Source organism: Pygoscelis adeliae, unplaced genomic scaffold, assembly GCF_000699105.1.
Source record: "Pygoscelis adeliae isolate BGI_AS28 unplaced genomic scaffold, ASM69910v1 Scaffold42, whole genome shotgun sequence".
NCBI lineage: Eukaryota > Metazoa > Chordata > Aves > Sphenisciformes > Spheniscidae > Pygoscelis > Pygoscelis adeliae.
In genome coordinates this window covers 5961609-5974927 of record NW_008824283.1, presented here as the reverse complement: position 1 = coordinate 5974927, position 13319 = coordinate 5961609, and the positions used below count along the sequence as shown (strand labels likewise).

Below are 13319 nucleotides of genomic sequence, written 5' to 3'. Positions count from 1 at the left end.
TTCTGGTTGAATCGCCCACATTCAAACAATCCTAAACACAAGTACAGGATTTTAGTCCTCTATCAATACTAGATAATATATATTTCCAAGTCCCTCAAATTTAATGTTCTTTCTTCTAATTATACTGCTGCTAGATCTGTAGGCAGTCTTATAAACCACTTTAACCTTATTTTAATTTTTCATTATGAAAATTGTAACTGTTCATTAACTTTGGAAGACACAGCATTACAGCTGTGATATATCATTCCTCATATTATTAACAATCTACTTTATAAATTCACTGCTTGAAGCAGATATTGGTAATAATGTCTTACGAGTTTTATTTTTGTGTTTGTAAGAATTTAGAAAAAAACTTAATAGGAGCACACACACTGAGTTGCATATCCATACACAAAATTTTATTCACTGTCATGATTTTAAAATTAGTGCCAAAATATAATTGCACCAAATTTGGCAGACTAGTTAGAAACTAAAACCCAAACTCCCAAAACAAGAAAGTATCTGACTATTACTACCCTCCACACCTCTTTGGTAGGATTACTTAAGCAAGAATGACATCCAGATTATCACTTTTTGTGTCGTAAACTTTTAGCACATTGTGAATAGTTTTCATTGAAGGTAATAGTTTCCCACAGAGATTAAGCACTATTTTCGCTTTGCTTCAATACTGTTCAAATGCCTATCTTACAGATAGGAAAACTCCAAGAGACTACTGAATATTGCTATGAAATCGAATGGAATATGACAAGAAGTTTTTTTGGTCCTGTAACTACATAATTTGAAATATTAATATGATATTTATAATATGTAATATGTCAGCTTAAACTGCCATCTTTAAAACACAGTATTCTACTAGAAGTAATACAAAAAAACTAGAATACTATGCTAGAACAGTTACCACAGAATGGGCCATTTGCTTGAGGGAATGACATTTATGCAACTTGTTCTACACGATGGTCTCTTTTTTTTTTTTTTTTTTTTTAATTATTGGCCTTAACATTGCCTCTGGCTTAAGTAGTAAAACCTAAAATATTGATATTTTTTACTCCAATATTTATAAAAACTGGAGTGATTAGTGTATTTGAGAAGACAAAGTTGTACTGAACTGAGTCACCCTGCAACTGAGCACTTGCTATTTCATATAATCAGAATTTAAACTTCTTTCTAGACAGCAGTCAGCACACAACTTGCTAATTTCTAGGTAAAAACTGATCAAATGCTATTCTACCTTTTTCACATGGAATACTGGAAAAAATACTACTGATGTTGGATATTTGTTTAAATTTTCTTAACATTAGACATTTCTTTACATTTTACAACAGCTGGTGGAACTGGCAAACCAAAAAACCTCAGCTGTAGCTCTTTGTGTAATCCTACCATACATGAAGGTTTCCATGAAGTTTAGGTCACATATCAATACATTCAAAAGATTCGCTAAGAGAAGAAACACAGTGACAGCAACTATCAAGATTCAGAACTTAAGAGTGGATAAATGAGCTGATAAGGAAAGAAGGACTAGGACAGTGACGTGCATGCAGCTAAAAGATATTTACAATACTAGGAGTGGCAAGGCATACCTCGGCTGATAACTAGAATAAAGGAAGCAATGCAAGGAATAGAACAGGATGGATATCAGTAAGATCTTCCAAGCAAAATTTTTATTAAGCTGAAAAAGCATTTTGCATGGTAATCAACAGAAGACCAAAGTTTGACTTTCAAAATCACACCGGACAAACTGCACTGAAGAGATATTTCAGTACTGATGATCAAACTGTTCTTCTCTTGTAATCTACTTCAAGCAAGTATCTTACTTTGTGAAAGTACTGATTGTGAAAACATTTGTTTGTCATAAGGAAAACAGAGCTAACTAGCATTGTCGAACATGATGGTAGTTACACAGAGCTCAGAGAACAGAATCATAAGCAAGACAACAGGCACTGCTTTTAGTGTTATGTCAAGAACATTTTCAAGTGTCAGTTTGTAACATCCAGTTTTTGACTAAAATTTAGAAAATAGCCTAGTTCTTAACTACTGTGTTTTCCATAACATTTCTTTAGGCGGGTAATTCCTCCCTCCATTTTCTGGACTTGCTCAAATTCAGCTAAAATGAAATCTCTTACTTTTCACTGCAGAAGGAAGAAACAAAGAACTGTTTTTTTGAGTTTTCCTGTATAAGCTTTCTGCATGCATCTTAACAAGGTTCTATCACACACACATACAAACATCTGAGACACATTCTATATCACGTATAAGAAACAGCATTCCTCAGAGAGGCTTTTCTCCAAACAGTTTTAAAAGATATCTTTTGATTCTGAATTAAACAGGATGTAGGGATTGCCACCAGCGGAGGAGTAGGAATCACAAACAGCTATAACCCAAATATTCTAAGGAAACGTAAGCAAGTAATTACAAATAAAACTGCTTACATTCATGTAACTTGTTTGGCAACAGCAGTATAACATAAGGAAAGCTGCTACAATTCATAACAGCATCTTGTAATAAAACAGCTTTATGCATCCCTCTCAAACTGTTTAGTGCTCAAATCTCATCAGATGGCTGAGTAAGCATTACGCTTTGGGACAGTAAATCTCTGTTTCCAATATGGTCTACATTCACAGACACGTACTTTTGCATTCACTGTAAGACACTTCCAGCTAAGCATTCATATAAAAAAAATAGCAATATACAAAAATATCTGCATGCTATTTTGTCTAGTTGGCTATCCAGACTCTGAAAAAATTTAGGAACCTTGAAGGACCAGCATCTCAACAGGAACTGACTGCTACCAGAAAAAGCTAATTTGGAGTTTGGACTTACAAACATAAAAGTAGTATGAAAGGGCTATCTTTATACATGTCACTGTCTCTTCAACATGTCTTTATCCATGTCACTGAGGCATATATGGCATTGCTATGGTACATTTTGCTTCCTTTAGAGAAAAACTGAAAGATAGGAAAAGGCTTAGAAATGAGCAACAAATCTGAATTCATGACAGACACTATACAGGCAGATGCCTGAAGAGCTCTACCTAGATACATACATACATGGATAGACACTCATAGATAGAGCTCATAGAAAAGACAACTGGCTTAACTGCAGCACCTAATTGAATCTGTAAAGAAAAAACATTGGATATTGTGGGCGTTCCAATAAAACAGAATCACCAGACCTAATGGCTAGCAACTAAAGCCAGTTTCCAAAACCCAAAGAGAAGCTGGCATCTGCTTTTAAGATGGAGGCTGACTTCCCACAGACGCTGCCAGACAGTGGAAACGATGGATTTTCTGCCTATTGATGTTTTCAAGACTCCAGAATGTGCTTCATTCAAGGACAGATTACTGGGATCAATGCAGAAATAATCTGATGAAAGTTAATGAGCAACTGGATAGGAGGTGAAACAAGATAACTGGTAGGACTTCTGACCTTAAACTCTGAATCCAGAGACAAATAATATAAAACAAAAAGAACAAATAAAAAATGCTGGGCCCTGCTTAACCAATCATACTTGCTTCTCTTTTTCTTTTCTACCAATTTTGATTCCCATTTATAGGCTTTAAGTGAATTGGTCATCAGCACTTTGACCCAACTCCAAAACGTCCATGGTTCTCTAAGGAAGAAAATGAGTTTTGGATGGTGGGGTTTTTTGTTTGTTTGTTTGTTTGAAAGTTTCCTTATGTTTTTCTTACTAAGTAAACTGTGTGTATTTGGGTCCAGTCACAATATTTGAAAAGTTTCTAAAAATCATATAATCCATTTGAGGTATTAGGAGAACAAACACAGACAAGAAAACAAATATAAACATAGTAATCATCACCACAGACCAACCAGTTGTCCACTGAGTCTAGAATTTAGTCCCTAACAATAGTAAGATATTTCAAAAGAACGTGGGGAAAAAAAAAAGGTGTAAAAGACAATTACAGAATAAACACAATAAACACCTAAAACCTGTTCCCAATGCATTTGAGCTGAAAACTGACTTGTGCATTGGAGCAGTGCATACACTCTGGTGCCCAACCCATCTTCCACACACTCCAAAAATATACAAATGTCTAATCCTTTCCTTATTTTTCTGAAGATGTGGATCTTAAAAACATCTGCTATCAGAGAGTTCAACAATGTATAATCCAAAATAAATGTCTTTTGTCAGTTTAAAATTTATGGATTTCCATTTTATTTAAATATTTCTTTCTTCCTGTGTTATAAGAAAGGAGGAGAAGCAAATGGCCTAATTTCCCTTTACCAGAAAACAAGCTTTAGAGGGGTTCCCAAGTTCACAGCAGAAACAAAACAATACTCACCAATGCAAATTCTGGACTACACGACTTCTAAAGACTAATTTTCTGGTACATGCCTAGGATGCAGGGACAAAGATGCCCAATGCAAACCCAGATAAGGGTAAAAGCTTTTTAAATCTGAGATTTTCATGGTAATAGGTGTATTAGAAAAGCATCTGAGTTTCTTCCTTTCATCAGTTTGAGAACACTCACAAGTAATCAGCCTCCTCTGCAAACTCCTCTTGCTGGAAAATACACCCTAAAAAATATCATTGTTAAACCGCAGATCCTTCTGAAGACAAGAACCCAGAGAAGGAGGAATATTTGCAGAATTTGCACAAGTTAGCCATTTTTGTTAGTAGGATTAATCAAGAAGTAAGTATTTTCATTTAGAGTATCTTATCTTAAAAAGAAAAATATTATTTCATCTCCTTGGAGTACATAATTTCCCTTTATGATGGATTTTAATATGAGAAAGAGCATCCACATGGATGTGCCTAAATATTACAAACTTCTTGGAAGAGTGTGTGCACGTGTGTGCATGAGAAAATGAAGAAGGATTTATAGGATCAAAAGTTATTATTTCAGTATCCAAAGTCTTAGACTTCTATTACATAGCGGAGCAAAGGGATGAGGAGAAAAAAGTATACAAAGAATAGGTTTTCTTCAACATTCAGTTAGGCCCTAGCATTATGAGGCAAGCAAACACTACTCGTCTATTTTGAAGCACAAGATCTTTTTGCTTGATACAAATTTGTAACGATAAAGTATAGGAAGTATAATTCCTCTTAATTTTGAAGTGCTTTTGAAAAGGTATTTGCATTAAAATGGTAGCCTATTCTAGAGTAGACCTATGGGTTTTTTAAAATTTCTTTTATTCACAGTGTGCACTAACTACATGAATTGATAATGTCTACTTTTTGGAAGTTATCCTTTTATATCTAGTTTACATAATGTTTATGTGACTTTGTAAATGGTTAAAAAAATAGAACCTCGTTTAACTTAATCATCAACTAATGAGGAGTCCAGTACAGCAGCAGTAAAAAAAGCAGAAGCTCTTTCTGAAAGCTAAATAACTGTTTAGAAAAAAAGCCTAAATATATAAATAATATATAAATAATATTTATATAATTATAAATATATACATACCTATATATTTGTATCGGAAATCCCTGCATTCCGATTCTCTAATTTAAACTGTAAACAAACGCTGATTTTTAATAATGATCACTAGAGAGAAACTGTCAAGAATAAAAAAATTATTCCGCGAGAGAAACGGTGTGTGTACACAGAATTCACATGTTATGTCTAGCCGTTTGTTGTTTATTCTACAAATGCATATTAATACTAGAATAGTACTGTGTTTTTCAGCACTGGTCATGTTAATTATTACTGGAGTCCTCTGTCAGCCTCATAGCTTCTCTATATAAAGTATCAGAAGACAGTATTTTATTAAACTCCAACTTCATCTTTATTGTGTTCACCTAGAACAAGATTCCCAGTAATACTTTACTCGATTACATTGTGTATTTAGCTCGCTAGTTGATTACATTCTTTCCATAGCAATGACATTTGAAATACTTCAACATGCTGTATTGCGATTGCCACCTCTGAATTGCTGGGGGGGAATACACCTCCCATCATTCAGTATCTGCTTTCTCAGAGGAGTGGACTCCTAACGACCAAGATGCTGATCTAGAAGCTGGCTCGACTAGGCAAGTAGATAAGACAGCAAGAGTTACACCTTCATTCAACAAGCCTGTGTTAGACAGTCTGACTTCTCAGCAGTTAGTTCCAGCAGGTCTGAGCAACCAACCACACCAAGCAAATTGAGTCACAATGTATGAAGATATCAAATGGTGAAACGCCAAGAAAGGAGGATGGAAGGGGAATGAAAGGGAAGTGGAAAGTAAAAGGTTATCAGAACAAGTGATTTAAACTACCATTTACAAATCAGGGAACTTGCTGCTCAAAAGCAGGAAAAAAAAAACCAACCCCAAACAAACCACAAAAGAGCAAGAGGAAACGATTTATGCATGTGACCTTGGATGTACCCCAAAGACTGTGAGTCTATTCCATGATGTTTCCCTGAAAAAACACTTCTAAAGAGGTTTCCTTCTGATTCTATGTTATTGTTACTCAGATCTAAATACACAGTTTTAGTTTCATTCCTATTTATCAGCAGATCTTAATAATACAGCTCAAAAGGCCACTTGACTGATGCTAGAGTATAAATGAGAGGAGGCATGTCAGATTTTGGGTTAGACTTTCTTACATTTTTCTTTCCTAAAAACATATTGGGGAAAGGGTGTTATGAAGGTTTGTACTTTTATTTATTTGCTAGTCTAGTAATGCTGCTACATAGCTGCATTATTAACAATATCAACACAGATGAAAGCACAGATGAAAAGTGCTTTCATGTCTTTAAATCATATAACAATAAGAACCATATAATATTTTGTGATTTGGGGAGTGAGAAGGTAGGGGAGGGAGTTTTTATTCAACATCTTTGCTTTATCAAATAAGGTATACCTATTAAAATATAAATTTTATTTCTCACTAATGCCGTGCTTTCTAGAGAAGATAAATTGAATGCAATTGTCTCACTTTAATGAATATTTTGCACTGGGATCACATATCTCTCAGGTAACCTTTAAAAGCAAAGCAAATCTTGACTCAACAGGAGTGCAAGTTACATGTGTGTACCGGTTGTAACAGGAAATTTGCCTCAAGGCCTTTTTCCCCACACAAGCTACCCTACATCTGATTCCATGTTAAGGGCTTCCTCCTTAAGCTTCTGCCACCTGCCTCTACCTTGGATTTTGTTTGATTATGTAAGTGTATGGATATACCACAAAGCAACATATTGCAGAATGCCACTCAAAACCTAACATGACAAAGGAAAACTAAGAATGTGCTCCCACTCTAACCAGAATAACGAGAAAAAGTTTTCTTTAATGTCTTTAATCCGAATCTATATAGAGAACATTTAATTTTCAAAAGGTCATAGGTTCTGGAAAGAAATATTAAAACTAAAATTAGTAAAACTCAGTTGCATTTGGAAGGGATACACTAATTTGACCCTAAAAGTTGAGTACGACAACTCATGTTTGATGACAAGATGACCAAAATCTCATCTTGGTGTTACTGAGAATACAAGCAGTGAGACAAAGTCTAGTTAGCCTGAGAACTTGTAACAGCAACTATCCCCTCCATAAAGCAGCACATTAGTCATTGCTGAACACAGAATACCTGACCACAATAACTTTAAATCTGAACAAGCTTAATCCCTCTTATGAAATGTTCTTACTGCAGTGTGGTTCTTCGAATGTGTCCCAGTAAATCATTTGGTGACAGATTTATGATGTGAAGAACAAGAAGATAAAACAATATTCGTTTTTCTCAGCAATCAGAGCTGCCCTAGAGTAGGCTGTAAAAAATAAAATGTGGATTCATCAAACTGACTTGGGTTGCTTTGGGTTTGTGGTTGGGGGGTGGGGTGGGGTGGTGTTGATATTCTTCTTTTTTCTTCAAGAAACCTATTCAATATATATGGAGAAAAGATGCAGTAGGAAATACCCAAGAGATGATGAGTAGTATGGCATAGTAACAGAACTTCATGTGAAAGAAAAGTGAGCGCATGACACTTCCCAAGTGCCCCTCTCTGAGGATTGTACTGTGATAACTTAATTTTCTATTTGATGTTAATAAAAATACTGGACAACCTTAAGGGACACTATAAGGGATTTATTATAATCATTGTCACTACTTTTTTCTAACTCCCGTTAACATACCTATAGTGTTAAACAGGATACAAAAAGCACGTGTTTTTAAGTATAAAAAAATAAAAAATGGAATTTGAGCTGACATACAGAAAGGTATTGGCCGTTGTCCTTTACTGAAATTATCTCGTCGTACAAAAAGAGATGCTGTGACATACACAAAGCAATTCAACTGCGGTAAAAAAATTCAAAATATTTCAGAAGACTGTTGGGTCCAGTTTAATACGATTGTGGTTTTTAGACTTATTTTTAATAACTTCAATCATATACTCTAGTTGTTCTAATGTTTCACAGCAGAGATTTACTGCTAAACTAGATCTGACCTGAGAATGAGAAAGCAGTCAATTCAGTATAACTATTGGCTAATAAATTTTGCATCTGCTGAAGCCTGGCGTTTGTCTCAGGCAGAAATACAAAATCCATGAGCTATGAATGCCTAGTGAGCAACTCTGGAATAGTAAGGTTTGCAATCACCCCTTTGAAACCCAGTTTAAAACTCTTAACAACTCAGTAGAGTGTTCTTTTAAGCACAATTTGGTTACAAAGTATACTTGAAGAAAAGTTGCCATTCAGAGCAACCGCTTTAAAGAACGGTTTTCCAAAATCCTCATTTTTTGCCTTAAAAGGACATCTACCTTCACCATGCTGCATCAGCAGATGAAGTCAGAAAGAAGGTATTTTCTTTAAAAAAAAAAAATGATGAAGTTTGATAATTGGTTCTCTTTGGTGGAAAAATACATGGCATATAGAGAAATTCACATATTACCAGAAGATTGTAAAATGTTCCAAACATTCAGAGGTGTCAGAACTATTATCAAGCTTCTGACATATCCTAGCAGAAAGTAGAAAAGTTTCTCTTAATCTTAAAATACAGCATTCAAACAGGACTCCTCAACTTTAAATAAAACTTGTAATGTTTGAATGCTCTCTCAGATCCACTGATGGACTGTATTTTTCAGATCGAGTGACTAATGAATATCCAGTGCAGGTATTGAATTACAAATACGTTTCTATCTATATTAGGGAAAACCTAAGACAAATTACCAGCTCAAGCATGCATTGGACCTGTCATTTTAGCTGAGAATCTGAACACCTGTTTTGAAGATGATCAGAAAATAAGCTTGGCACAAAACCACTAAACCTATTCTGAATTACTTTGTACAAACATTATTACTGATACGTTAAAAACAGACTTTAAAAGGGGAATTTTATTACTTAGAAAAATTACAGGTAAACATCTTAGGAAAAGCACAGTAGAAGTAATGCCAGACTAAGGTGCTTCAGGTAATATACAGTCATGTCATCCTTTATGCCTTTATACCAAAACTTCCAAATACCACACCAGAAAGTAGCATCTACAACAAAGAGGTAATTTCTTTGGTAGGCGCATTTGTCAATGATTAGCACAAAAAGCTTATTTCAAAACATGCAAACGATGACAAAGTTTTTAAGTTGTGTTCTCAGAGCTAACCTTCCACCAACATTCAATTTTCCTATCAAATGCTTGATTCACACTAGCTTAGAGAGGTATTTATACTTCATAGACCTGCTTTTTCATGAAGAATGAGACACAAGCCAGAACAGATGGACAATAAAATACTAAAGCAAAGCAAGATGATCTGTTTCAGACTTCTGAGCTCTGAATATAGTTTTTGTTATTAGCATTTCACTGTCGAACCGTCATAAACAAAAATGGAAGTAGCACAACATGGTCTTACACTTAACAGATTTTCAAAACCAAGTAACATATGATCAGGCAGCAGCTAAAAACAACTGCTTTGAGCCGTTCCAGTGCCATGGTTAAACCAGATACTTTTCAAAAAGTCAAATGCATATAGCTTTACAAACAAAAGAGACAAAATATTGAGGAAAATATCTACAATTGCTTAAAAAATGTCAAGCTTTTTTATAATAGAAGAATAAAAAATTCTCTAAAGACTATTTATTTTAAGCATGTTTATTTCCTACAGAATTTAATCCCATCAAAACACCCACTCAAATTTAGAATAAATTTACATGTATAAATTCCTAGATGCCTGCAGCTGGAAACCGCATGCATAAGATGTAACGAACGGTATTTCCTACTATATGAACCACGTTTTTATCCATATAATATTAATGTAGAAAGTGCGAACATATACCAAGTCTTAATCTACATCTACTTACCACATTTCCTCAAATTTCATGTCAGCAGAGAAAATTTACAATTAGAAAGATACCAAGCATTCAAATACGAAGAGTCATCATAAAGACTTACTTTCTAAAGAAATTTGCTTTCTAAACTTAACAAAAGCAGGAAAATAAGGAGTTACTGCTCATATTATTTAACAAAAAACTTCCTTTGTCTCTCTAAAATAAACTTTATTAATCTAGACATAACAAAACAGACTAGCAGGGAGAAAAAAAAATAATTAAAAAAAATAATCTTCAGGGCGTTTCAATTCAGTTACCGACAATTTGCACTCCCCTTCATAAAGAGGGCAGATAAGAAGACTTTAAGAGCAGAAGGAGGATGAACAGTTGTCAAATCAGTAATCAAGAGAAAAAGAACACCCTCATGAAATGCCGAATAATAACCTGGAAACTAAAATGAGGCACTTGAACTGAAGCATCAATCATCCAGATAGGGAAAAGTAATATTTAGATGACTCCTGTACACAAAGGCTGAACAAACCACAGTGAAAATGGCTCCAGTAGCTCGTATGATCTAGTTGCAGTTTGATGCATTATCTCTAGGTAAATACCTATAAGCAAAGAAAGACCTACAAGAACAGAGATTACCTCAGAAAACAGAACTGGGTGTTTGATAGACCAAGCACAATGCAAACACTTCCAAATGTCTGTACACAAATGTGAGCAAAAGAAGGGATTAGACAAGGGTTTAATCAGCGATGCTAATTAATAGATATTTTGATTTAAAGGTGAAGACAGACACTGACTGCTGGCAGAATGCTTTGAACAAGTTGCATGACATGATATCAAGTACAAAAAAATGACCTTTCATTGAATGATCTCCACACACAAGTGTGATAACTTCGAATTTCCTGAGTCACAATATTAGAAATGTGTAGTAGAGAACTATCATATGCAATTAACAAGCACATATATAAAATAGTAGAGTTTCAGCAATTAAAGATGTACTAGATAATTTACCTTCCATTGAGAGAGGCACAAATGGCTATATATTTATGCCTCAAAACTACCTATATCTTGCTTGATATAAACCATATCTAATTCTTCAACTGAAACTAAGCCAAGTAATTTATTTTAAAACCATATCTAATTGTTGACTGAATGACAATTTAATCAGGCTATTTGGTCAAGTTAACCAGATGATTAAACACTGTTCCTATGAAGCAATGTTCACTAATGGTTTCAACACACTGACTTATGATTTATTGAGACAAATAAATGCCTGAATGAGAGTAAAACTATGTGTGCGTACAGTGCAAAGGCATAATCACAGTTTTTTCAACTAAAAACATTTAGATTGTTAATTCATTAATTCGTTGGACATAACAGGTATGTAAAGTGAGGAACGTTTTATAAAAGAAGAGAGTACTTCACCTCATTCACAAGTTCACACAGGCAGGTTATTTAAAATATTAGTTCTAGGATCTCGAAGCTGTGATAACATATTATAGCCAATTATAAAAGTAATTAGAGGGGTTTCCTCCTTCCAGTTTTTATGAGGTCAGGGGTAAGCAGTAAGGGCAAGCAGTGACAAAATGAAGTCAGAAGAAACAGCATTCCCATTCCCACATTTCAATTACACAGCAGTTAAGAACAGGAAAAGAATTCTGAGGCACCTAATTAAGAATGAGTTGGCCATATGGTTTTTTACCATAACAGTGTTTTAGTTATCTTTTCAGTACAGGTACTCTGTTAGACACAGACAAGTTTAGGTGAAAATACCATTATTATTTCTAAAATGAACCTAGGGAACAAATACAAAGTTAGCATATTGGCCAACCCTGAGATCCGCGACGAATACAACATCTGGTTAAGGGTCACTAGATGTTTTGAACAGTGGATCCTGGTTTGCCTCATTTACAAATAGTGAATTCCGACAGTACCAGAAATCTGAGAAGACAAAGAACTTCCTAACTTAACACAAAACAGTTGAAATAATGGTAAAATGGCATCCATTCTCCTACAGCTCTTTCATTAAAACTCCTTATAACACTGGTATACTTTAACAAGCAACAGAGATTGTGTGCCAAGGATTACTGTAAAAGAAACCAGTTCTGACTTTAAACATACCTTGTCTTGGAAACTCATCCGACTCCCTGTGAACCAGGTCAGAAACTCGATTTCCATAGTGCATCCTGGTGTCACGATCATACGCCTTCAGTGTCTCACTTGAGCTGTAAGACTTCTGAGTTGGTACTCTGCAGTCTTCACTGTCCAGTGAAGAACTTGTATAGCGACATTCCTTTCCGCACCGGCCCCTCGTCAGAGAACGGTGTCTTCTATCTTTTATATCCATTATTCTAAGTCAGGTAGGACGCTTTCAGAAAAGTAACTCTTGTATTTGCGGTCAGTCACTGACACCTAAAACAGGAAAGGATAACAAAAGAGTGAGCAACGTTGCTATTGCATTTTGTTTTATTCTACTTTCCCTAACTTATCCTTGAAGAACAATGTGGCACGGGTCGAGAACAAAGAGACGACCCACATGATGCATCCTCAGAAATTGAAATAATTGACCTGAATGGGTGGGGGGAAGAAAATCAAATGCTGTAAGAGAATTGCATTCTATCTAAATTATCATCTCATTGAATAGTTTAAAAAATAATGATAATACAAAAACACTGTTATCTTTTGATTTTTGAATGAGCACTGATAACAACACGGAACTGACAGAATAACATTTTTTCCTGTTATGCAACAGTACAAAGAAAAGCAGACAAACCAGCCTTAATTATTTCCATTCTTCCTGCAGGAGGGCTTGCAATTAAGAATGAAGCATGCAGGAGAGTTGCATAGAGGAGATTATACCTGTTCAGCACTGATGCATTACAAAGGTGTACATTATCCTTTAACCATGTGTTCACAAGCAGCAGCAACTGATTTTATTGCCCCTGGATAACATAATCCAAGGCACTGTTCTCAGCAAAAGGTTGGACCCGGTATCTCCAGAGGTCCTTTCCAGCCTCGACATTTCTGCATTTTTATGATTCTCTGAACACGCTTTGGGAATTGGCTGCTCTTGGGCACCACAGAACATGACTAGATGATCTTCTTCACAATCCCTCAAGGT

At 35.1% G+C, this 13319-nt stretch overlaps 1 protein-coding gene across 3 annotated transcripts in view; it reads right to left on the bottom strand.

Moving 5' to 3' along the window:
- The window catches only part of TENM2 (teneurin transmembrane protein 2), a 563241-nt gene extending 550696 nt beyond the window's left edge, over positions 1-12545 (bottom strand). For all 3 annotated transcript variants that reach the window (XM_009318514.1, XM_009318515.1, XM_009318516.1), the window contains exon 1: positions 12320-12545. In XM_009318514.1, coding sequence (XP_009316789.1) covers positions 12320-12545 — 226 coding nt within the window. The remainder of the gene's footprint in view (positions 1-12319) is intronic.
- Between the last annotated feature and the right edge of the window lie 774 nt (positions 12546-13319).